The following is a 26,172-nucleotide window of genomic DNA, read 5'->3' as shown; positions in this document are numbered from 1 at the left end:
GCACCGCCGTGTTGCCCCTCCTCCGCCAAACATTTTTCATCTCCTCTCCTCCCTTTCTGTGTCTTGATGCTTCTGTCAATTTTTGTCAATTAGCTGAGCTAACAGCACGCTCCTCCTCGCCGCATTCGATGCAATTTCCTGAAGCATCTTGCCGTTGTTAGCGGCACAAGAAAATAGAGGGTCATTCCATGACGAATCACGCACAAAAAAAATTCTGAAAATTTTAAACAGGCAAGTTTTGATTTTAATGAAACTTGATGTACTTGTAGATATAAATAATATAAAAAAAATGCTAATCTTTTACACTGTCTAAAACAAAAAAATGTTTCAGGGAGGTAATGGTTTTGTTTAGCAGCAATAAAGATTCAAAGTATCCATACCCTCAGATATTCATTGAATATTCATTGAATACAGTAGTCATTGAAAAATTAATGTTCATTGAATATTCATTGAATCCCACGGGGTGATTTGGCACAGAATTACCCCAGAGAGAATAGTAGAAACTTAAAAATCAAAGGCCCTAATGGACCAAAATCTCAGTGAAATATGCCTCAAAACTCACACAAACTACTTTTCCCAATTGTATAGCTATTAAGAATATATATATATATATATATATATATATATATATTTATTTATTTATATACTGCGATTGGCTGGCAGCCAGTTCAGGGCGTACCCCGCCTACTGCCCGAAGCCAGCTGGGATAGGCTCCAGCCCCCCGCGACCCTTGTGAGGACAAGCGGTTAAGAAAATGGATGGATATACTGTATATATATATATATATATATATATATATATATATATATATATATATATATATATATATATATATAGTTGGGTTACTAAAGGTTTATAATGGAAAGAAATTTACTTAAAATGTGAGTCTTTCACTTTCTATGGTTTCCTATGTTGTAAAATTATTTTGCAATTTGAACAGAATGGAGGTTAACCAGCATCCCAGAGCAGATTGTATTCAACCTTTACAGTCCCATTGTATATCAACAATCGTCTTTTATAGTTCCACTGTATTTTGACAATCAACTTTTATGGTTCCACTATACATAAGCAATCAGTCTTTATGGTTCAACTGCTGCGATTTTCTGGCGACCAGTTTAGGGTGTACTGTCTCTCGCACTAAAGTCAGCTGGGATGGGATCCAGCATGCCCATGACCCTGGCGGTCCAGAAATTGGATGGGTGGATGGATGGATGGTTCCACTGTTTATCAGACTACTTAACCTTTATAAAAGCCAAATTTATTAACATCTTTTAAAAACTGACATTGATATAGTAGAGATAACTAGAATTAGAACTGTGGAGTACCTTAAAATCACGTGTACCGCACATATCTTGAAGTCGGGGCCAGGGCACTCCTTCGTTGAGGTTCCACTGTATATAGAGCTGGCTTCAGGTACAATTTAGAAATGCAAACTACCAAAGTGAAAATGTCGACAGTCACCATTTTCTTGCTTGTCAGCTGCTTCGACCTGAGCAAAATTGTATTTTTAAGGATTAAGGATAATTAAGGCCTTCATTATTAAAAAGAAATTGAATACAAATTAAAAGCAAGCAAGAATTTATATGGCCCTAATCTTCCTCCACATTTGTTTGTCGTTCCTTTGTCCTCGTCATTCAGTTTCTCTCAAGCCACCAAGCTGTGAAAAATACCTTTAGAATGTCTGGAAATCCCCTCCCTGGGCTCTGTTAGTTTTGCCTCCTGCTCTGCCCGTTGAAAATGAGGGCACGCTTAGCGAAATCCCCTCTGTGGCTGCTGACTTGTTTATTGTGGGGGGGACAGAAAGAAAGCGAAGCCGCTGTGCAGTCAGCAGACAGCGCTAACACCCTTCTTGCGTCGCCTGCAGCAAGAGCAGCAGCAGCGGCAGCATCTTCCCTTGTCCTGGTCAGATTAATGGCTGAGCGACACCGTGCCCAGCAGACCCCCCTCTCCACACGCTTGCCGCCCCAGTGGAGGGCATGCTGAAATTGAGCAGGCTGGCATTATCGGGCACAGCCAGACTACGCTGTGAAAAGGGATTACGCCATCAATCGTCACACTCACTCTCCAAAAAAAAAATGAAAAAAATGAAAAAAGCCCCTCTCCCAGCTTGGATAAAGACTCGCCAAACAGCTCTCCGTATTTCTCTCTCTTCAACAAAAGGATTCCCCCTCCTTCTTATGTAGAAGATTTGGCATAAATTTGTGTGCTTATTAATCATGGCAGCTAAGATGGAGAACGAGACAAATGGGGATGTGGGAAAAGAGTAGGAGTGGTGGAAAAAAGAAAGGTGAAAGAAAGTGAGGCTACTGTGTGTAATTATCACCCTGGTGCCCTCTGTGGAAAGCATCCCCTCTGTGTTATTGTAGGCCTGTTTGCCCTCTCTGCGCATTTCATTAATTAAGATGGGAGGGCACAGAGGCTGCTCGGAGATGAGGTCACTTAGCCCACCACAACACTCCTCCCTTTTCAGAGCCACTACAAGCACCGTCCCCATTGTTCCAAGAGCTAAAAGTGAGACATCTAACGCTGCTTAGGGGGAGAGGAGAAAAAAAAACGTACACGCCAAGTAAACTGCATCTGCGCTTTCCAGGATCAGGCCGCACACTTGCCAACACAAATACATCTGTCTTTCATTTAGCTTGTACAACCATCATTTCCCTCCCTGTTCACCCCCTTCATCCTCATACGCCCCCTCCTTCCATCCACCATATACCTGCACGTTATGTTTTAAAATGAGGATGGTGCAATGCCTTAACATTGTGACAACCTTGCCTGTCAATCCTTGTTTCCAGTGTCCTCTTACCAACAACATCTTTAATAGTACAGTAGGAGATATTTGGCAGACTATCACAGGTTGACATCTGAAGATTTTCAGTCATCAAGTTCTTGGTAATTCTTAGACCGTAGACAACCTGACTTCTCCTTATGAAGATGGGGTCGAAGGGAATCGGTGGGGTTTTGCTTTTCATTCACCCTGTTCAGAAGGGACTTTGTGGATTTTGTTCCAAAGTGTCTGTTGAGAGGTTGTTTTTTATCAACAGCATTGTCGGTATTTACCCAATGGAAATTCCAAACTGATGAACCATTTTGTATTTAAAAGGTAACAGTCTCAGTCCAGTTGCCTTTCATTCAACTTTAGTATTCAAATCCCTCAAGGTCACAGCAAAAAGGGATCACATTGATATAATACAGGATCCAAAAGATGATATGGTCAGGGAGTGGCAGCAAATAGAATGTGAAATCCTCTAATCAAATGGAGAAAGGTGTCATGTATGTTTCTGGGAATATGAAAGACAAATAGCCATATGTTGAAGAGACATCACAATCATCCTCAAGCCTGAGCTTATCGTGTATTGTCTGTATTCTAAATTCAAGCGGGAAAGGCAAACATGACAGGCGGGGCCGCTACTTATTTGCGTATGAACACCACCAGCTGCATCGGACCTGGAGGATTATGTAGAGTTTGTGTGGATAACTGCATCATGGTACTTATTACCTTATGTCAGTCTTATCTGCTATCTATTTCAGCCGCTGCAGGGTATCCTCGGTTCTCAGGGAGTCTGGCCCACACTTTTCTTCCTATGAGCCACTTGGAACACCATGCCAACGGTGGAGTTCTCTATGGTCAACACCGTTTCTATGACACCCAAAAAGGTGAGGCGCAAATGATTAGAATTTAATCATAAGTAATAAATCAACTGAATCTATATAACATTGTATGGCATATTCTGATATGGGTATTTATAAAAGAATGCCAAGGGACATGATCAATGAGATGAATAATTAAATTCTAAGAAATCTCTTTATCATTTGGTTTGTCTTTGCTCTCTTCATCTGTGCCTCAGAGAACTTCTACATTCGAGGTCTACCATCGCAGCCACCTCTCATCTCAACTAATCACAGTCTGCCACCGATGTCCAGGGCAAGCTCAGGACTCTCCCAGGGGCCTTGCAGCAGAGAAAGAGATCCAGGTGGTGGAGCAACTCTGCTTAAGATTTCTAAAGAGGGGACTTTGGAGAGAGGGGTGGGACCTGTCAAAGACAAGGAAAGGTCAAATAGCAAACAGGAAGCAAAGGAGCGACAACACCAGCAACACCAACAGCAGCAGCAGCAACAACAGCAGCAGCAGCAGCAGCAGCAGCAGCAGCAGCAGCAGCAGCAGCAGCAGCAGCAGCAGCAGCAGCAGCAGCAGCACCACAGCCACCAGCCTGCCCTGCCCACACACCACCATCACCACCATTCCCACTCCCATCAACAGCACCCGCACTATCCCCAACATCCACTGCCCCTGGAGGAGGTCAACAGCCGGGCCCTGGAGAGGCACAAGGCGTCACTCCCGATGGAATACAGCAAGGACCCACAAATTATGGGCAAGCCATTGAGCGCTTGCTTGCACAATGGCAAGATGCAAACTGGAGAGACAGGAAATGTGGCTAGGCCTAAGACATCCATGTCCAGCTGTGGCGGGGAGGGCACACCCCTGGGAACTATTGTAGGTGGAGGGAACAGTCATGGCAGACATATGGGCTCTAGTGGGAATAGCCGCTGCACCAAAGAAGGGATAAGTGGGGAGATGCGAATTAGTGAACAACCATCAGACTGCCTAGAAAGGGGTCAGGCGCCACTCCACCACTCTTTGTCTTACTCCGTACCCCCACCCTTACAATTGGGTGCTACTGGAGGGGCACACCCCCATCCACACCCGCACACTCACCCCCATACACATGCACACCCAGGAGGCTTCCACTGCCTTCAGCTTCACCCAAGCCACCCACACCATCCACATCCTCCCCACCATGCTCACCACCACCCGGAATTCTTCTGTCCACCTCCTGCTGGCCCGCTAGGTAACCCCACTTCACACGACAGGGGGCAAGCAAATGCAGGGCGTGAGCCTAAAGTCACAGGGCCTACATTTGTACCATCTGTGGCAGATGCAGGGGAGAAACATGGTGGGCCATTCCAACTTGGGAACCCAGACTGCCAGATTGTAGGCAGTGGAGGTGGAAATACCAAGGACAAAAATATGGACAAAAATGCAGGTGGTGGTCACCACAGTAGTTGGCATAGAAAACAACAGCAGCAGCAGCAGCAACAGCACGCATACAGAAAGACAGAGAAGGCTCCAGACTGGATGCAGTCCCACCACCACCATTTGCAAGTCTCTCAGCTTCCTCCACTTATACAACAACAACCACAACAACAACCACCCCAACCCCAGAAGCAGCACCAGGTTGCACGCTCACGCAGTGTTGAGTGTGTCAACAACGCTGTTGACATGGACATGTTCAGATCCTCGCTGCCCCAGACACCCAAGACTGGACACTCTGTCTCGCATTCTGTCAACACTTCTCCTTACAGAGACTGTTCTCATCCAGGACCCCCACCAAATTCCTCCCCACTTGGAAACAAAAATATGAGCCAACATAGCGTTTCTGGTGGTAGCTGCTCCTTACAGAGAGATGGCCAAAAAGTAGCCAGGATTCGCCACCAGCAGCATGGACGACCTGGCCCAGAGGCTCCCTCTCCAGGTGACCTGAACCAGGGGACAGTGCAGGAGATGAAACGAAAAATGGACATGTCGACTTATGGTTACAGCAGCAACAGTGGGCAGCAGCACCATCAGCAGCCCCCTGTGCCGCAATGGGCAATGAGACCCCCTCACCACATGCCACACAATGAGGAGGAACAGAGAAAGTCCTACATGGAGTTAGGAAGCAGTACTATGCAACATTCACAGCAACAGCAGCAAAGAATGAATCAGCCTCCTCAGCCAACGTCTGCACCTCCGGTCAGTCAGCAACAGCAGCAGCCACAGCAACAACCTGAGCCCCAAGGCTCAACTCGGGGTGAGAGCAGTGCCATGAAAAGCTTACTTAAGTATAGCAACCAGCAACAGCCGCAGCTTCTCTCTCAAAAAAACCCCTTTGGCGGTCTTGGGAGCTTGAAATCAGGGCCTGCTGGGGGAAGCTGTGCCCTTCAGATCAACAAACAGACTCTACCGTCAAGGAAGGGCCCAGTCAATGACAATGAGCGTCCCGATTACAGTGGACGACATCGGGATATCGCGGAAGCAGGCCACGGGGAAAGCGAGGTGCGGCAGCCGCCAGTTGGAATTGCAGTAGCCGTGGCAAGACAAAGGGAACCGTCATGTCGTTCATCAGACGGTCATTCCAGCAGCAGACATGGCAGGGTGCATACCACCGTGAAAGGTACAGTCAAACGACAACTTCTTAGTTATTAGAAACCTTTTTTTTTTTTAAATGACTGATATTTTCAACCTGGTATTATCTTAGATTCAACTACGCTCATTCAGCTGCATCTGCGTTGGGCCTCTCCGCCGTTAGTACCTCTTAGCTGGAATAGCTTTTATGATTTCACGTTTTGTTTTTTAAATGATCTTCTCCCATTGTGGTTGTGGGCTAACAACTTGATACAGACATTCATCTTCCAAATAGCTCACACGGAACCTTGCAAAGCCAGCAATTAGAAACATTTCAAGCTACAATCATTCATACTAACATCATTTATATAGAGATTGTATACAAGCAAAGCCAGTAGTTCCAAATGAAACAAAAGCAAGTGGAACAGCTGGAAAGAAAATACATCTATTTTGCATCTAAATTACAGTCAAAACGTATAGCATCAGTCTTTAAAAAAGCCACAGACGCTGTGCACAACTCCCCCTGCTGCTGATTGGCTGGAACTGTCTTGGGTGGAAGTATTAGTGTGCCAAGTCTCTTGTGGGTTACGTGACTGTTTGAGAAAAAGTGAGCCACTAGGGAATGTGTCCTCACCTTGACACACAAGGCTGAACAGAGCTAGTTAATTGTAAGCTAATGTTTGTCTCACAGGACAAACCCACACCATGTATCCCTCTGATCCAACTACTGAGCAGGAGAGGAAAATGATGAGTGGGGAACAGATAGGTCTGACGTGTTTGGACAGGGATCGAGACGCGTATATCAGGTAAACCACTTCAAGTTATTTATTTTACAGATTAAGTTTGTATTGTTCTATGGTTTACGATCCCCTATGTTTGCCTTTTCTGGATATTCTGATGCAGGGATAATAAGGAAAGGGTGGAATTTTCAAGGATTCATCCCTCCAACAGCTGTCACGGGGACCTCACTTCTCATCTCATGGTCCCAGGCGGGACTTCCCTCCAATCTGGCCAATTAGCAGATCCTGCTGCACATTCTGCTCACCACCATTGGATGCAAAGAACTGGAAGCCCATCCCTTTGGATGACAGGACACTCTTACGGTAAAATACTAACCTGTTGTAGAGTTCATTCTAGGAATTGGGAATTGATTTGATACAGAGTCCCCATCCTCTATTTAAAGCAGGTATAGGTCATACAGCCCTGCACCAGAATCTTCCCCCTGGTTTCTCCGCAGCCATACCAGGACCTCTCCAACCCGTCCTGCCTCTGCCTCAGGATCCGTCTGCCCAGTTGGTGGTCCTGCCCACAGATGCCCCTACCCATCCTGCACCCCACCACCTCGGTATGTCCTAATGAGGCCCACCAATCTCATAGAAAACAGCCCTTTTCATCTCTGTTTTAATCAGCAAGATTTAACACACACATATTTGCATTTTGACCTTCAGTCCGTCTTGAAACAGAATCTGCTTAAAGTCCAGTTTTACTTAACATAAATCATACCAAGTGTAATTTACTGGTTAACACTGGTAGAGTAAATACAGTATGTATGGAAAGCAGATATTGAATGTGATGGTTACGATTGTCTTTTGAGTTTAAGAATCCCGATTTGTCTCATTCTTCTGCTCTCATTAGATGTGATGGAACAGCCAGGGCTTTGGCCCCCAGTGTACGGCGCCCGGGGCCCAGCCTCCCACATGCAGCATCCCACCGTGTACTCTCGATCCCAGTTTCTACGGCAACAGGAGCTGTATGCTCTCCAACAGCATCAACAGCTCCAGCATCAGCACCAAATCCCCCAGTCGCAGCAAACGCATGCACAGCATCATCAACTGCAGCAGCAACAGCACAAAGCTGTGCATGCCATGGATATGCAACACCAAGTCCCACACAATGCACAGGTGACAGGAAATAACAAATTTGTTGATTTGTTGGAATTTGTGTAACACACTGAACGCTCGACTGACAGCGTATAATTAATTTAAGCCTTTTCTAATGTCTCGTCTTAACCCCAATAGATGCAGAAGAGGGCAGATGAACCCTCTGTTGACCTGGAAGAACTTATCCCAAAATCAAGGACATCAAAACCATCCAAGCCCTACTCTTACAACCCCCCTCAAAAGAACACCTCGTCCCCTGGAGCCTGCACTTCTCACTTGTCCCCTTGTTGCCAGTCCCCTTCAATGCGCCCGCATCCCAAAAGCACTCCTTCAACACCATGCCCCGCTCCCAGCCCTGCTGTTACAGCCCCCCACTCTCCTACCATTAGTTCAGCCCCGTCCCAGATGCCAAAGGGAGCCGACCCACAGGATAAGAGAGGGGAGGGCCAGCCCCCGCAAGATTACCCAGAATCTTTGGAGCCTGGTAAGCATAAGCAGAATCATTTCAATGGAAAAAGTATGAAGTGTCAGAAAGATTTACAACTAAAGTCTTTAGTGCATGCAGTATTTGAAGTGAGACTAACATCATCTTTTACAAGCTCGAACTCAAGCATTTTTTAAGCACTTAAAAAATAGCTGTAAGGCTTTTTTCCATCGCATTACAGCCGTGGTAAATTTCATATTTAGATAAATGCTTTATATTATTTTTCATTTATCAGTTGCATGTGATTCATTAGAGTGCAAACCATCAAGGCCAACCAATCCTAATTGGATATAAACTATATCGTCCACCTTCAGAGATGTAGAAGTTGAAATAATGCTAACAAGCATCCTCATTCACAATCTTAACAAAAGTGGTAAGATTTCCTGGATGTATCCAGATCCAGTCCAAAATGTAAATGTTTTTTGCTTGGTTCATGCATCACTGCCTCTAAAGGTTTTGTGGAATTTGGAGTTTTTGTATAACCTTGTTCCTCTAACAATTTGATGAAATCATAACCTTCTTGGAGGAGTTACTGAAGTAATTGAAATCTCTTTCTCCCCTAAGACTTGCCACCTGGATACACATACTCTGCTGTCACGATAGGCTACAGGAGCGGGCCTTCTCCCCAGGATATTCAGCTTGCAGAGCCAGCCGACCTGGAAACCATCCAATCTGAGCCCTCTGAGCATGCCCCCCAGCCTCTTTCTCGCCTCGGGGAGGGGCTGGACTGCCAAGCGCTGGTCAGGCCTCTTCCGGAGCCACTTGCACCTAAGGAAGTGGAGCAGGGAGATGAGGGGAGCATCATTGAGGGAGTCCTGGACCAAAGAGAGGAGGTGGAGGCAGGAGTGGTTACAATAGCTAACTATGTATCGAGGGAGAATGAGGTGGACACGCAGGGAGCTGCTGAGGAAGAGGTGCTTGTCTGCCCCCCTGCTGACAGCCCAGTGTGCGAGGCTGCTGCCTGTCCTATGCCCCTGTGCACGGATGAACCTGAAAGGTCAGAGACTGTCATCACCTTGGAGGATGATGATGAGCCGATGGGCGTGGAGAGCCAGGTGGAGCATGTTGTGTCAGAAGAGCAGAAGACAGTACTGGGCACCATCGTGGAGCTTCACCCTACAACCCCGCCAATCCTGGAGGAGCAGTGTGCATCCAAGGAAGAAGTAAACGACAACAAGCAGCAGCAGCTGGGGAACAAGATGGCCGCTGACAACGCCTCGTTAGATCTGGCGTGTCTTCCCCCTGCAGCGGCACCCGTCCCCAGCCCAAGCCAGGCAACTGCTGCGGAATCCCACAAAGCTCTTGTGCCCTGCTACTGGAGCCTTGAGCTGCTCATTGCTGCAGCTTTCTGCACAGACGTACCCCCGTTTCCCTTGCTTCCTTTTAGCGCTCCATCAGTCGTCCCATCGCAGGCCAACCCCTGCCAGGGAATGGAGCTCCTCAGTGAGGTGGCTGACCTGGAGCTACAACAGAAAAGGCATAGCAGTGGGGAAAGCCAAGGTAAGGACGCCGTTTTTCTTGTAACCATGAACACCAATCAGTTGACTACTCTTCTCCCACTGAGACCACCTCCCACTTTCCCCTCAGGGCTAGCCTCTGTTGCTCCGTGCTCCCTCCTAGATTATTTTTTCTTCTTCTCTATCTCTAGAGCCTCTGGTGAAATCTCTCTAGGGAAGTCCTCTGCATGCCTGCTTGCGGTTTCTTTCATTGTTGCACTAAAGGCAGTTTTATTTCCTAAAAGGCTGCTCTCACGATGCGAAGGCCTCTGGAGAGAGAGAGAGAGAGAGAGAGAGAGAGAGAGAGAGAGAGAGAGAGAGAGAGAGAGAGAGAGAGAGAGAGAGAGAGAGAGAGAGTCGTGCACTTGCGTAGGTTTCATTCACAAGGAAATTGTTTCCCATCACTTCAGATGATTACTTTCATTTCCAATGATCTCCTTATGTACGACCATTATCTCTGTTCCTGACCAGAACACCTTAAATTGCCTCATCCTCACACAAAATGGGTTGCATCACATAAATTTGCTTGTTTGTCCCCACAAGGTAGTTGGGTAAATATATCAACACTGAACAGATTGCTATTGTAATAAGTATCCACACAGATACACACAATTTTACTGTAAAAGAAACTTAATGATTGTTCCACCACGTCCCCATACACAGCACTACCCAGTGTGGAAATACAAAAGCAGTCAATGTTTTCAGCACCCTGGAGCATTGCCTTGCTAATTAGAACCCATTGTTTGAAAGTGCCTTTAAAAGCTTCCTTGTTTTCCAAAGTGCCATGTGTTTTTTTTAATATCATTCAAGCAAACCATGTTTAGCGTTTACCACAGCAGCCTAATGCATTTAACAGCTCCCAAAAGGGGATTCTATAAAAAAAGAAAAAGAAAAAGAAAAGGTTTCATCCACTGATTCCGGAGTCAGTGATGCGCTTGTGATGCGAGCGCTGTTGACAGCTTAGGGAAGTGGCACATTGTTTCAAAGTCACAGCAATAGTCCATCAAAACGTGTGCCCAAACAAGCGACAACAAGACTATTCATTAGTCTTTCAAATTTCATGCAAGCCGTAATGCAATCATCTCATGTTTTTCTATCTTCCCTCCTTGCTTAAAGCTCGGTCCAGATGACCAGACACTCATCAGAATCTCAGTACACAATGGTTGGCCAGTTTTTGCCTTCACTAATATTCAGGGGTGGCCTTTAAATTCACTGACATAAAGAAACAAAAATAATAATAACGGTTTTCACTTTGCCTCTAGTGGAAATTTTTCAGTTTCGAAGGGGGTTCGAGGCAGCATATCTCCTGTGTATAAGGTAATTCATAATTTAGTGAGATACCTGTACTGTAGTTTACTGATCTTTCCCATGTAGCTGTTATCTGTGAAAGGCACTGATGCAGAATTTGGAGGGTCATCGTCTTAGATATACCAACTATAAATGAATTGATTCATCTTGTATACAGTATAGCTGTCATGGAGTTTCAGCTACTTTAAGATGTAAAATTGATATCTTTAATTAAATTTGGTTTAAATTGACTATTTATGTTTCTAATGTAAGAGCTGACTTAGTTTTGAATTGCATGTTTTTATAGGTTATTAATATATTTAATTTTAAGAGAATGATTGTGTACTTATGTATAGTTATATAGACAGGAATTTAACTCCCCAACTGAATTTTTGTTTGTTTGTTGGTTTGCCTTGTTTGCTTATTTTATAGTGCCCCCCCTTTTTTTTTCCTTCTTCTTGGGTTCATGTTTTTTTTGATTGTGTAATAACAAATAAAAAGTAAATTAAAACAATAATAATAAATAATAATACAAAAATAATTGTAATAATACAAAAATAATTGTTCTGACATTCTGACGTAGTGTAATGTTACAGCCTTTAACTCATTCTGTTCCAGCCATTTTCAGACCCTCCTTTACCCTACCACGTGAAGAAATATAAATACGTATTTGGGAATGAATGGCTGGATACCTAACAGATATGAAAATACGTCCCTGGCATCAACTCTCGCTATGTGGTCACACATCTGTCTGATTGTGGTCTGCCGTTTTGAAGAGTTGCAGCAATATCCCACCTCGCTGGATTCTGTCTAAAAGGCAGATGAATGCTGGTTCTTCTGATGTAGCAATTTTGCAGGGTCTCTTTATGAAAGAGTTTTCTGTCTCAATATGGAGCATCAACGATATCTTTTTCTTCTATAACAGAGGAGGAGTTGCTGATGTTTGACCTCCACAGCCTTGCAACTTTGGCGACAGCCCGATCATTGGAGACGAGTTCACAGGCAGGCAACACTACGTGTTCAGATCGACAGTTCCCAGCCCGCAAGACCTTCAACTTGCGTAGAAAATGCAGCTGGACACCACGCAATGAACCAGTAAGAATGCATTTTTAATTGGTGTTAAGTTAACATACAAATGCTCTCATTTGGGGGTTTATTCACAAAAATAGAAATGAATGTTAAAAAGATAATGAACACTTACCAGGTGTGCCAAGCTAAAGGCAGTATGGAAACGATGGACGGTCCTGAGCTTGAGATGCGCGTCAAGCTGGCCGAGCTTCAGCGTCACTACAAAGAGAAGCAGAGGGAGCTGGCTAAACTCCAGAGGAAACACGATCATCAGTGAGTGTGATCCGCCTTTCTGACCATTTATACACATTTAGAGTACAGCCAACATCATCCTTTTGACGTCTGTTCAAACAGAAAAGAGGAAACGCCACGTAGCCCAGCACGAAGAGGACCGGGACGACCCAGGAAGAAGAAACCCATCCTCACAACAAGCTCAGTGTCGTCTGAGGGCCAAAGAAAAGTCAAGTACGTATCATTTTTAGCCCATCTCTCTCACAGTTACTGCATACGGGCCTGCTTTTCACTGGCATTAAACTGGAAAAGGGAGGAGTCAAATGAACCATTTAAGAAAGTCTAAGTAATCCTCAACGTTGTTGTTAATTCTTTAACAACATAACTGTGTCAGCTGTGCTTATGGCTATTTGCAGAATATTTATGTTAGTACATACCTGCAAATTCTACTCATTAGGTTTCAACTTCCACGGATAGGATTATTGGAGTGTTTGTAATGCTTGGTTGGATCCACGTGGGGTGAAGGGGGCTGATCGTCAGACGATGTAATTAGAGTACTGTGAATTCCCTGGTAATCTTACCCCACACAAAGAATGTGACACCCCACTGTCATTTAGGCCCAAAGGGTCAATGCGGGTCCCAAAAGATAACATGATGGTCACGGCGTGTTGGTGCTCAACTCTAGAGTTACAATAAAATGTATGCAAATGATTAAGAGGTAAGGCAATATGAATTCAGTTTTTAAAAAAAAATTATGGTGACAATAGAAAAGGAAGTTTACTGTTAAACATAGGTCTGCATTTCTTCAAATAGTGGTCCCTGCTCAAATAAACAGTGCCCCAATTAATGGGCTGCTGTGAAAATTGAGAGAATAAACATGAAGAAAAAAACAACTTGAATTACCTTAACTTCTGTAAAGCTGAAGTTTGAGGCAAGAGGCAAAAAATCTTCTAAATAACCATTTCAAAACCTCTCTATAGTATTCAATAAGAGGAGAAGATATTTACTTTGACTTTACTACCCCAGTGTGTACTTTCTAGCGCCATCTAGTTTTGAACTAATAATTAATTGAATTTAAAAACCCACTATTGATTTAAAAATATGCCAAAAATATTTTCCATGACATCAACGTACATTAAAAAAATATATATATAATTGTAGGTCTAGTAATTACTAATTATATTATATGTCTGTCGTCTCACCTTACAAGCTGCCATGTTTCACCGCCATCTTCCTGTTACGGATGCCCAAAGGACAACTTCGCGAACGTAGTTAACCCCGGTTGGTGCTTCCATCGAGTGTCGGACCCCATTGGTCGACTGCCGCTTATCTTCCACAGCTGGGGCCTGTAGGAGGTCGTCGCTGACTCCCGTGATTCGGGTTCCCGTCACTTGTCACCTCCTACTTTGCTCTCGCAAGCTTTTACTTTTTTTTATTTTTTATTTTTAAACCAGCTTCTCTAGCTAGCCGCTCTTGTTTTAACCACTCCAGCCTCCGGCTAACTTCCGCGAGCCGCTATTGTTCGCTGCTCCGGCTCAATCCGGCTTGTTCGGTCTCGGCGTCGCTTGCCAAATCACCGTCACTCACCGAGATGCTCGTTTGCTCACGCAAAAATAAGTTTGGTGGTAGGCTTGCGAAGTATGGTCTCTCTGAGCCACTGTAGTCCAGACTGCATTCTAGCCTATAGCGACATCTAGTGGTCACTTTTTACACATCCATCCATCCATCCATTCATTTTCTTAACCGCTTTTCCTCACAAGGGTCGCGGGGGGTGCTGGAGCCTATCCCAGCTGGCTTCGGGCAGGTGTAGCTTTAAACATAATCATTAAATATTAGAAAATATAATCATTATATTTTGGAAAATGCAAGTAATTCTAAGTAGTGTAGTTCCATTTAAGCAAAAAAATAGGGAAACAGAATGCAGTCAGATTTCAGTTATTTGTTTCACGGTTCTTCCTGTGCTTTCCGGGCAACGGCAATGCCCTGAGCTGCCCTTCTGCAATGTCACCTCCACTCTTGCTTCAACCGTGCCCCCTGCCCCCTCACAAGGCCAGTGCTGACGCCAGGGGAGGGGAACGCTGATGCTGGGTGACAGTGACGCCCAAGTGAAAGGATAACAGGGCCAAGGCCCGGCAGCAGTGTGTTTAGGAGGCAGGGTGGCTGCCATCGAACATGCCATGGGGTTGTTGGGTCTTTTGCAAACAGTAGCACAGGGTAGCTAGCTACTAGCTGCTCACCTGTGTGTTATGAGTCATAGCTAATTAGGTTCTAAGATGGATTACTGGTGTCCTTTGTGAGTATTGTAGTAATAACATCAGGTGATCAGTTTAGTCAGCTGATCAATTAGTTACACTATGAAAGTACGTATACTGTAAGTCGTATATCTTGACATGTTCAGTGGCAAACGACAGCCTGCAGTGGGATCATTCTTGTGGACAAGTCACTCTTTATTGTCAGTCTGTTGGCAGACCCCACTACACAACAACCACATTCATTGTATTCTCTTATGGATTGTTGAGGCCACATTCCGATTATGAGATACAGGGACTGCTTACTCAGCCATATTTTTAGTAATAAAAAACTGTCATTCTGACCGCTTGTGGAGATGGATTATTGAAACGTGTCTCAAAGTGAATGGCTTTAGAACAGAGGTGGGCATCGAGGGCCGGAGTCCTGCAGGTTTTGCATGTTGCCATTCTCCAACACAGATAATATATGATTAGTTCATCAGCAAGATCTGCATAAGCCTGATGACGATCCTGTTGATTGAAACCAGCTTGTGTTGGAAGTGAGAAATCTCCAAAACCTGCAGGACTCCGGCCCTCGACGACCACCTCTGTTTTAGAAGTATTTCCCATTATTGTGCCCATCTGGTCACTGATAACGTAGCTTCTCCAATATGGAGGATGTGAGCAATACTCAGGCCCAAATAACCGCTAAAAGACGAAGAGACAATAGATTATTCTTGTGTATCATTCATTACATATACAAATGATCTTTTATCATAGGTAGTAATAGTATAGTGGTTCACACAGCCAATTTAGGATTGAGTCTCACTCAAAGCACATTTCGCAGCCGCCCTATGATTAACTGGTCCAAAGTGTTGTCTTTCTTTAGCCTCCAACCCACAGCATAAGCAGTACAGAAATTAGATGGATGGATTTCACCAAAGATTTTATTGGTTACCGAATTGTATAGTGCACATACACTATAGTTATCTTTTCTTTTCTTTTTTTAAATTCTTTTGGCGTTCAAACTTTGTCTGCTGTGTAAATGTTACAGATTTCACGGGCTGTGCACACAATAGGAGAGGGGAGGTTAATCTTTTGTTTGAGCATGGCCTGGCACTTGTCAGTGTGGTCTGTGGACGGGCTTCCAGGAGGGTTACTCAAGGGCATTTGAAGTGATTGACTTGTGATGCTGCTTAGTGCTGGCAAAGCTATCCAAGATAATATGAAAATGCAACTGGACATGTATAATTTTTCCCCACTGAAAACAATAGCACTATGTGATGCCCTCCAACCACTTGCCAAAACTCTCAATGCTAGTTCGAATGCTGCGTACAATCTCCCTTCAGACAACCTCAGCTTCCTTGTTAGATGCCCAGTTTTCCAAAAGTACTGTACAGATGCCGGTCTGTCCTTCTACTTTTGCATCACTCTATGCTTCAGACAGAGAACTGTTTTTCTTTGTTATGTCCTCGCTCCCCTTTATTCGTTCAAACCACTGCCATTCTTCTCTAATGAATTCATCCCCCATGTTTTGACTGACAGGCCGATGGTGGCGGGGCATTCCATGACGCCTGAGGAGCAAGGAGGGGGAGGAGACAGCCTGAGAAGGAAGAAGAGGCCGTCCAGCCGAGCCTTTGAACAACTTGGCAGTGCACAGGTCAGGAACCCATTGTCCACCTTCCTTTTATCCTCCGCGCAACTAGAAATTAAAGAGGCCGCACTTCTGTATGAGAAATAATACTTTGTTGAACTGTGTTTCTAATTAAATACAACCCACATGAGTCAAATTTTGAGCAGTTCATGTTCATGTATTTTACACCTGACCACTTAATATCCTTTTCCCTTTTATAGTCTCTGGTGTTTTTTTCTGTAGCTTTAACTAGGTTTCACTGTCCCTTTCTGCCCTGGCAGATAAAAGTCCAAGGTTGCAAAAAAGGTGGTCCTCAAAGTGTCCTGGGCTCTAAGCTGGCCGCCGATGTGACACAGCTCAAACAGAAGAGCCAGGGCAAAAAGACACTTTCAGGGATGCGTTACAGGGACAAGGAGGTTTCACCGTGCAACTCAAAGCATGGACACAGACACCAGGGCAACAGGCGGGAGTCTGGGGCACACAGCGACACAGGTACATGGTTTGCCATTATTTCATCCGTGCAGTCTGATTCTCAGGCCAAGGAAGCCAAGATCTCAGAAGGGTTGTCCAACTTTCTCAGCAGCAAGTGTGGACAGTGGTCCCCAGGAGAGTTGGGCTGGGGAGCTACACCGTGGATCTAAAAAAGGGACACATGATTTCACTCATCACAGCAAGACTGGAGTGAGGGTCCACCGTGGACAGCGACTGGAGTCATTTGGAGAAAGTTCTAATCCTGAGAGTGACTCATCAGAACAAGGTAAGAGGAGAAGATTTGGCCACCAGTGAAAACTAACATTAACTCTCACATCTACACACTAACATCTACTGCTTGATCAGAAGTGACAAGGATATGGCAGTCATCAATTCTGGTTTAGGAGCATTTGAACTCAAAGGCACTACTGTAAACCTAAAGACCTCGATCAGAGGAATGCTAATGCACTGTATACACTTTGCAAGACATGCAGTGCCACACACGGGTGAGCCTTAAAATCTGTAATTCACTCTGAAGGCAACCAGATGTGGGTAAAAAGGTGAGGAACACCTTGTGTTGAATACAAGGTGTGCATGGACGTTTTGACACCTGAGTGATCAGGCTTGTTGGCTGATCTGTGCTACACGTGCAGCTGTGGACATTTGCCTGTGAGAGGCTTTGACAGGCCAGGAGACCGAGAGACTGGCTGGCTTGAGGGGAGCAATGTGACAAACACACACACACAAAGTCACTCCCACTCACCGCCGTATTCTGGCTCTGTTGCATGTGGGTTCACACCAGGAAATACCATCAAGGCAAAGCACTTAATACATCATTTGAATGACCAGTTCAACATTTACTTGAATGCTAATGAAGTGTTTGTGAAATAATGGAGGGACGTTCCATGATAATCACAGTTTAGCAATGCATTTGATAAGACTGGTAAGTTTCTAACCCAAGTATGCATGCTCTATATTCTCATCTTCCATCAGGAGAGGAAGAGGAGGAAGGTAGTAATGATAGCGATGAAGGTCAAGACCTAAGAAGCCAAGCGCCAAGAGATGTGACTTCTAGCTCCTCTGTGACCGATCCGAGTCCTTCATCCATTGTAAAACTAGAGGCCAATCAGAAAGCCAGGAACAAAAAACAGAGACAGGAGCTTTATGGTAAGGTTGACAGCGGACTTATAAGAAATCTTGACGAGAAGCATCTGTTTTGTGTTTCTCCATATGGCTTGTTAACTATGTCTGTTTCTGTAATTGAACGGCACAGGCTTCCATAGTCTCTCTGGCGCAGAAGGAGAGGTCAAAGTACGAAAGAAGAACCCCTGTAGGCTGAGCCCAGCCAGTGCTGTCAAAAACCGCCATGAGGACCACAACATAGAGGGAGTTGGCAGACCATCCATACCAGGGTACAAGGAGCCTCGGTGGGGAAGCCACAACAACAGGGGCAACCGTTTCCGACGTAGCATGGGGCTGCCTACCTTTCCAACAACGAGCGAGAGGTTGAAGAGGGCCACACGCAAAAGTACCATGTTGAGAGGAACGATTAACAAGGTTAGCAGAAAGTCATTTTTCATCAATTAATTAATTAATTCGATTTCTGTGCATAAGGAATATAATCATGAAGAGTGAAATACCATGTTTGTTTAGCAAATATATTGAAAGACTACATAAAAGCAAAATGTTTATGATGGCCATTTGATTGCAGGCTTGTGGTGTCTAGAACTATCTTAATCTAGTGACATTCGCCAATGAGGATTTAGTAATGGCGTCACAAATAGTTTTTGTCATGTTAGGTTTTCATTCTTAAATCAGGATTTTTAACCCTAAACCCAACCTAGGGCATGTTTGAGGAATAGGTCAACATTTTAGGCAGTAATTTAATTCCGGTTGTATTTAACAGAGGGTTACTTACATTCAGAATCATTGTCTCATTGCCTCAACAGCTATGCACGCTAAATTATGGGTAAGATTTTAAGTCTTTTGCTAAGTGATGGTACTAAAAAGATTCCATAGATTTGTTTTGTCAGATGTTTGGTGAAAGTTAGATTTGATGTTACCAAGTCTGTGAGAACTTGTTTTTGAAAAATCGTCTTGCAAGGGTAAAATTGTCATTGAAATTTAGAGTTTAGCAGGACATCTTAGCAGTTAGCAACGTTAGCAGGACATCTTGAAATGGACAAAAACTGCTTCCATTTGAGATAATTACATCAGTACAAAGAAATGTGTTTATAATTTGCACCATAGTCTAAATTTTGACCCTCATCTTGTTCCTTAGCGGAGAAATAACTGGGACCCGGTGTCAAAGAGTGAAGACGGCAGCAGAAGCAGAAGAGCTAAGGTGCAACAGGTACCAGAGACAAAAAAATTGAAACAGTCACATTTTTTAAATGTTAAATGAGTTCCGACATGTTTCTATTTTTCTCTCAATGATCCACAGACAACGGGTCGAGCAGTTAGTCGGCTCCTAGAAAGCTTTGCGGCTGATGAGGGCTTCCAGATGGATGGCAGCAGCTTCTCGGAAGAGGAGGACGACAACAGTGATTCATGCAACAAAAACCCTGAAGGTAAACTAAATTACATACCATTTCTCACGACAGTTGTGCAGGGATGCTAAAATATTTTTGGGGATGTTTGCATTGTCAGTTGCAGTTCCCAAGTGCGTCTTGACCAAAGAACTCTTAACGGATGGACTGAAGATACTGGTCTCAAAGGAAGATGAGCTTCTGTACGCTGCCAGGATCCACACCATGGATTTCCCAGATATGTAAGCCACCTTGTGAATTTTATATATATATATATATATATATAATTACATTTTAATAAAACAATTTGTTGTTTGGCATTTGTTGATGACTGCATTTGAGGTATAGAGGCCTTTTATCCATTTTGCACGTTTGTTTCTTAACTAAGGATAGCAAGACTAATATACACAGCTATCAAGCAGTAGATTAGACAGCTGCAACAACAAATTGGCAATGGCAAGTCAACAGGTTAAAAATACCCTATTTTTGTTGTCTCTTTTCCAGATTTAGTGTTACGATTGATGGGGAAAGGGGAAACCGCGCCAAGATCTATTCATTGGAGCAACTGCTTCGGGAAGTTGTAAGTTCATCTACTGTAAAACGGTCATTGCTTGACATTGAGCCTGTAAATACTTCTGTTCCTAAGCTTTCATTGGTTTATTTGCTTTGTCACACCGCTTGGTATTCACATTTTCACCTGAAGCGGTGTAAGTCTCAGGTGAAAATGTGAATATGAAGATAAGTTAGAAGCAATAAGCCCAGTTACTGGACCCGTTTCTCGCTCAGTGGCCAAGATAAATTAGATTGTGAGATCTTTGGTTAGATCTTAAGGGAGATCATCCACAATTTTCACCAAGGTGCTTTTCGCGCACACACTCACACCCACATCCACACCTCATCTTTCAAAAGGGTCTCTCGTCATGGCAACAGTAAATGAAAGCAACCTGAAAGAGCCCCCAGTGAGAGGCGGATGTTAGGGCTGCCTGCATTGTTGGAAGGAAGATCTGGCAACCAGCAATCACAAGCTCTCTATTCAGGCCTTCTTTGGTATTACTCAGCAAGTCAGGGTTTACTACATCCAGGCTTCCGTTCCTTTCAGCCCTGCCTGGCACATTGGCATGGCATGCAGTAAGCACTGCTTGGAATTGCAGCAGAGTGCTGCCCATGAACTTGGTTGCACTTCACTCATGCTGCCTCAACATGTGTGTTTGATATTTAGCACAGCTTGTCATAAACCTTAACGACATTTTGGTCTGGATGTCAGGTCCTCGATGTACGCCCAGAGTCAGAGGCTGTGCTAAATGATGGAACCAGGGTGTGTGCTTATTGGAGTGAACGCTCACGCTGCTTGTACCCAGGCTATGTTCGCAGAGGTGAGACATCAACCCCCATTTATATCCTGTGGATCTCAATTCTTCACTCTCTGCTGAGTTTCATGTTTGTCTCTTGCAGGGATTTCAAGCGATGAGGCGAAGCCAGGTGTAATGGTAGAGTTTGATGATGGGGATCGAGGGAAGATTTCTGTACCAAACATCCGCCTCCTACCACCGGGATATCAAATCCATTGTGGGTGTTTCCTTACCATGCACCTTTTTAGGATGTTTATCTGTAAATAAATGACAATAATTGAATTCAATATATCATTTCTAAGGTGAGGAGACATCTCCTGCTGTGTTTGTACCGAGTGGGAGTCAGGTCAAGAAAAGCCCCGGTTTTAATAATGCTTCCAGTGACAGACTCAACACTGCCAGTATGGTCAAAAACAACCAACCGCTAACTCTACAAAAAAGAAGACCAGGTAAGAATTTGTCATTTTTTCATCCTATTTGTCCTAATCTTCATGAATACTTAGTAGATAATGTCTATATAAAATTACGCGGCAGATACTGTACCTACAACCTGGTCGTTGTACACATTATACGATAATGCTTCAATGTCATTTTTTTTTTTCATTCTAGGGAGACCAAAGGGATCTGGGAAAAAGCAAAAGCAACGTCAGCTGGCTGAAAATGCCAATAAAAATTCTTCCCTTTTTGTGGCATGGCCTTCATTGACCGGCACCAGGAAGAGGGCGTCCCACAATCTATTTCAGCTCAATGGGACACCGAGAAAGGCCTTGAGATTGAGGGAGGATGACTCATTTGCCTCAACTCAGATCCAACCCCTTGTCTCCACCCAGTCTAAAGGACTTTTCAGCAGTAGCTCCTTTGAGGTGGACTCCTTTAGTAGCATTGCAAACGGCTACTCCTCCTTCTGTGCCAAGTCCACAGGATCACGTCCAGATTTATCTGTTGGTCCGAAAAGTGCGCTTTATGGACAGAAACGCAGACCAGACGAGTTGATAACACCGAGGGGGAAGAAATCTGGACAAGAGTTTTTGGTCAAGTTAGATCACGAAGGAGTAACTTCCCCAAAGACCAAGAACAGCAAGGCTCTCTTGCTGCGAGGTGCCACGTCTGTTGTGAGCGGAATGCCTAAGACAGAGGGTTACTCACATCCGGTCCTTCTCGTTAAAGACAACAAAAAGGGTGACAACTCTAGGGTCGAACTTCTCCCAAAAGGAACCCCACCCCAAAGAAAGCATTCCCCTTCATTGCATATAGGAGAATATGGAGACCTGGGCTTTAGTTCTCACAGAGAGTGTCATAGCTCCTACTCTGATATGGATGATGAAGAGGAAGAAGAGCAGGAGAGGAAAAGGGCTGCACTTGCAGTAGCTTCAGGGGGGCTAAGGACAGCTGGACATTTCCTCTCTCATCTCTCAGTTTCATCCTCTTCTTCCGGCTCATCCAGTTCCTCCTCGTCAGGCTCAATATCCAGCTCCAGCCTGTATTCCTCTGACAACGACTCTTCCTACAGCTCAGAGGATGAGGAAAGTTCTACACTAATGCTACAGAACTGCTTGTCTTCTCACCGGGGACTCCTACAACCCAGTGAACCCTCCACTTCCTCACGGCAACATTCATTTGTGGCTAAAGCGTTGGCTGTTTCCAATATCAAAAAAGGATCGCCTGATGAACATGTCTCCAACAGTAAATGTCTTAAGAGGAAAGACTGCAACAGTTCCATCTCTAAGCCATCTCGAGAATTTGTGAAGAAACCGAGAATGCTACCAGATGGCATTTCATGTATTCCAAGGCCCAAGATGTCTACATTCCTTGCGGGGCGCCAGTTGTGGAGGTGGTCTGGCAGCCCAACACAGGTGTGAGAATGATCATTTCCAGTGCTTGTCAGTTTAGGGGGATGTCAAATAGTACATAGTCATTGTCAAGGAAGATTGTTGACATGTCTGTGTTTCCACAGAGGCGAGGCCTGAAAGGTAAGGCCAAGAAGCTTTTCTACAAGGCCATCGTGAGAGGCAAAGAAGCAGTCAAAGTGGGAGACTGTGCCGTGTTCCTCTCAGCAGGACGCCCTAACCTACCATACATTGGTAAAATTGAGAACTTCTGGGAGTCTTGGACCTCTAGCATGGTGGTCAAAGTCAAGTGGTTCTACCACCCTGAAGAGACCAAGCAAGGAAAGAGGCAGCGAGACGGCAAGGTAAGCAGACATTTGTAACATACTTGACATTTAAATAAGGTATTCCCCTCAATGTGTTGGTTTTGATGCGACTAACCGGAACCCTTTCCCCATCCAGCATGCCCTGTACCAGTCATGCCACGAGGACGAAAATGATGTCCAGACAATCTCTCATAAGTGCCAGGTAGTGAGTCAGGAGGAATATGAGAGTCTGACGCGCAATCAGAAGCCGAACTGTACCTCTCCAGACCTGTATTACCTGGCAGGGACGTACGACCCCACCACTGGTCAGCTGCTTACTGCTGAAGGTGTTTCAATCTTGTGCTGAACCTCTATGAGTAAACTACTGAAGAATTCCTCTGCCTGAAATGTCAAAGTGGAATACTTTACATAGGAGATGTTGATTGGTTTACGGCTGTCTGGGACTACACACTGGAGACTATTGACGTCGAACCTTCGTGGAAGAGAAGGAGACTTCGAAAACTTGGACCATTTTAGTAGAATGGCTGAACTGTGGGTCTTTCTGTACATCACAGCCATCAATAACTGGTGTTATATTGGTCTAACGCTTCCATAGGCCCAGCTTCTATCACATGTCACCAAAACGGAGCTGGGCTAAATACCACAAGGCCGTAATGGTCTCTAAGGACCAATTCGATTCAGGTAGCCTTACCTGAACGAAGAAGTGAAAGCGAGACTTGGGACTCTCTCAAAGCCTCGTCATTCCAGGGAAGTTGAAAACGTGTAAAGTTGATGTCTGTAATTATTTTGAAATTGATCCAAATCAAGCCATACACTTCAGTACCTCTCACCTGTCTTCACTCTTCAGGTGTACATATTGTACAGATGGAATATTGTATTGTTGTCCGTTGTCTATATGTACATAAAAGCTATTTTATACAGGATTATATTGTATATAGGAGATGTATCTTTCCATGTTTGCAATTGATTTATTTTTATATGTGTATAGATTGTTGTTGTTTTTTCTTCTCTTTCCTTTGCTTTGGGAACTCATGATTGAAGATGTTAGTGTTGCACTGTGTATGCCCTGCTGAGACAGAAACAGACAGAGCACAAAGAGACAAGGATTTGGTGTATAACAGGGAAAGGCTCGCTCTCTGAGAGATTTTGAGTCATCCTGTTTAAAAAAAAAAGGTCAAGTGGCTTTTTTTGTAAATGTTCTTTTGTGTGAGTTTTTTTGTATTTTTTTACCCTATCTTTTTTTTTTTTAATTTATGTACTTCTCAACAGCTTTTTTTTTTAATGGCAGATCCCAGTGGACTGCAAACATACATAATAATTTAAGATATGAAGGACATTTGTGTCATCACTAATCATGTCCATACAAATGAATTTAGAACAAGACTGGTTCTTCTAACAATGTAATTTTATGTGCTACATCCTAAAAAAAAAACATACCAAAGTGGCTTGAGTATCTTTATTTGAAATTATCTTATGTAAAGCACCTGTATTGAATTTGAATCAGAAATCACTGATAACGTCTACAATACTCCTCCCTGTGTGTATTGGTTCTGCATTGTGACAATGTCTTCTTGCACATGTACCTGCAGTTTTGTCTAGTGCAAAACAAAAAAAACACAAAATATCCAATAGCGCAGCAGGGAGCGAGAGCATGAACGTCCAGGTACTGACAAAATATGAGACTGAGCTTTCAAAAATGTTATTTCAGTTTGAATATCATATGTCTATTTTGTACAGTACATGCACATACTCGATACGAACTGTGAAGGACAATCAGATTCACAAAGCAATGGACTAGGTTCATTCAATCTGAAAATTACTTAAATTTATTTAATTTGTGCCAAGTACCTTTTGTCTACTCTAGTCTTGTTTTTTGTTTTTTTTATGCAATCCTGACTCTTGTATTGACAAAGGTTTATTTTGTTCGCCAATACTTTATTTATTTTCATGTCATTGTTGCTGTTTGTTGGAAGCAAAGAGCGCTTTATGAGAATGTGACACTGTTTTTAAAATCGGTGTGATGTCGCATTTTGCATTTCTTAAATAAAAGTGGTCTTCTAGAGGCCAAACAGTGAAATGAAATAAAAACACTGGATTGTTCTCATCCACCAACATCTGTGAATAACGTCTATTATTTTGGCTGTGCCCTTGTCAACTTATCACGCCACGTACTGTATGTAGACTTAACAATTTGAGGTTACTCCGATTCATTTGGAGAACACTTATCAGACAAAGACCTCCGCCTGCCAAATTTTATTTGTTGCGCTAAGTCTTTCCGTGTAAGTGTCTCGGGCTCAGCTAAGTTTATGTGAGCATGGAGTTCCATGGTAAATAGACAGATCTGTCACGGCATCCGATAAAGCCTTCTGGCTTTAACTGCCAAGCTCTGTAAATATGATGCCGACTGATTCGGAGATACAGTAGATGCACATTCTCATGATTCATGCTAGATCGCACACATGCCAAGCTTCAAATAGAATGTGAGGCCATATTAAAACCATAAGTAAAAATTGACCGTTTATATAGAATTTGAAGGAAACGATCACAAGTAATGATTTTGTACAGTAAAAAATAAATGATACTTGAAACTTGAAACTTTTCTTTACAATATGTAGTATGTGCCCCGTACTCGTCTTTAATATTAATATTTCTGGAAAATGTATTTAACAGCAAAATCCTCCCGTTTTTTTTTTTTAAATCAATCTCAAGGGCAACCATTTTGTCACTTTCTGTTGCCTGAAAATGACATCACACTTTATTAGGGCTCAGTTAAAGACCAATCAAGGCTCAGCTTCACAAAACAGGTGAGTTGTGATTGCATGTCACCTGAGCCCTGAGCAACTGTCTTGTCTTTTTCAAGCGACAGCAAGTGACAAAATGGCTGCCCTTGAGATTGATTAAAAAAAAGTGTGAGCCCCCCCAAAAAATTGTGAGTGTTTCTGCATAACTCATATTTCACAAACACACTAACTCTTGAAAAATGATACAACACAAATGGTAATTTGATGTCCATAATGTGTATATTTGAGGGCTTTCCTCCAAATTGGACCAAACTGAAAATTTCCGGTTCCACATTTGCATACATCAGCTTTGTCAACGCTTATCTCTGTTAATAGAGTGACTGAACCGCTGACAGGGCCCGAAGGAGAAACAATATGGGTCAATGACTTTCTCTGCGGGCCCACGGGTGTTTTCGTCCTGC

The 26,172-nt window shown here is 43.8% G+C and overlaps 1 protein-coding gene across 3 annotated transcripts in view; it reads left to right on the top strand.

Annotated features, from left to right (window-relative positions):
• bahcc1a (BAH domain and coiled-coil containing 1a) overlaps positions 1-25,084 on the top strand; it is a 76,043-nt gene extending 50,959 nt beyond the window's left edge. Inside the window, exons 4-29 of one of the 3 annotated variants that reach the window (XM_077557109.1) lie at positions 3,529-3,654; positions 3,846-6,212; positions 6,855-6,969; positions 7,067-7,266; positions 7,350-7,508; positions 7,799-8,064; positions 8,182-8,527; positions 9,092-10,027; positions 12,236-12,405; positions 12,515-12,651; positions 12,733-12,843; positions 16,383-16,497; positions 16,752-16,962; positions 17,051-17,227; positions 17,935-18,108; positions 18,215-18,498; positions 19,223-19,294; positions 19,385-19,511; positions 19,591-19,711; positions 19,974-20,049; positions 20,734-20,842; positions 20,922-21,035; positions 21,121-21,267; positions 21,428-22,671; positions 22,773-23,009; positions 23,107-25,084. In XM_077557109.1, coding sequence (XP_077413235.1) covers positions 3,529-3,654; positions 3,846-6,212; positions 6,855-6,969; positions 7,067-7,266; positions 7,350-7,508; positions 7,799-8,064; positions 8,182-8,527; positions 9,092-10,027; positions 12,236-12,405; positions 12,515-12,651; positions 12,733-12,843; positions 16,383-16,497; positions 16,752-16,962; positions 17,051-17,227; positions 17,935-18,108; positions 18,215-18,498; positions 19,223-19,294; positions 19,385-19,511; positions 19,591-19,711; positions 19,974-20,049; positions 20,734-20,842; positions 20,922-21,035; positions 21,121-21,267; positions 21,428-22,671; positions 22,773-23,009; positions 23,107-23,316 — 8,351 coding nt within the window. In that variant the 3' untranslated portion in view covers positions 23,317-25,084. Of the gene's footprint in view, positions 1-3,528; positions 3,655-3,845; positions 6,213-6,854; positions 6,970-7,066; positions 7,267-7,346; positions 7,509-7,798; positions 8,065-8,181; positions 8,528-9,091; positions 10,028-12,235; positions 12,406-12,514; positions 12,652-12,732; positions 12,844-16,382; positions 16,498-16,751; positions 16,963-17,050; positions 17,228-17,934; positions 18,109-18,214; positions 18,499-19,222; positions 19,295-19,384; positions 19,512-19,590; positions 19,712-19,973; positions 20,050-20,733; positions 20,843-20,921; positions 21,036-21,120; positions 21,268-21,427; positions 22,672-22,772; positions 23,010-23,106 lie in introns of all 3 variants that reach the window. The other 2 variants (XM_077557110.1, XM_077557108.1) reach the window with 2 other exon arrangements.
• The last annotated feature ends 1,088 nt before the right edge of the window (positions 25,085-26,172 follow it).

Source organism: Vanacampus margaritifer, chromosome 2 (genome assembly GCF_051991255.1).
Source record: "Vanacampus margaritifer isolate UIUO_Vmar chromosome 2, RoL_Vmar_1.0, whole genome shotgun sequence".
In the NCBI taxonomy this organism is placed as follows: domain Eukaryota; kingdom Metazoa; phylum Chordata; class Actinopteri; order Syngnathiformes; family Syngnathidae; genus Vanacampus; species Vanacampus margaritifer.
This window is presented reverse-complemented; position numbering and strand designations above follow the sequence as displayed.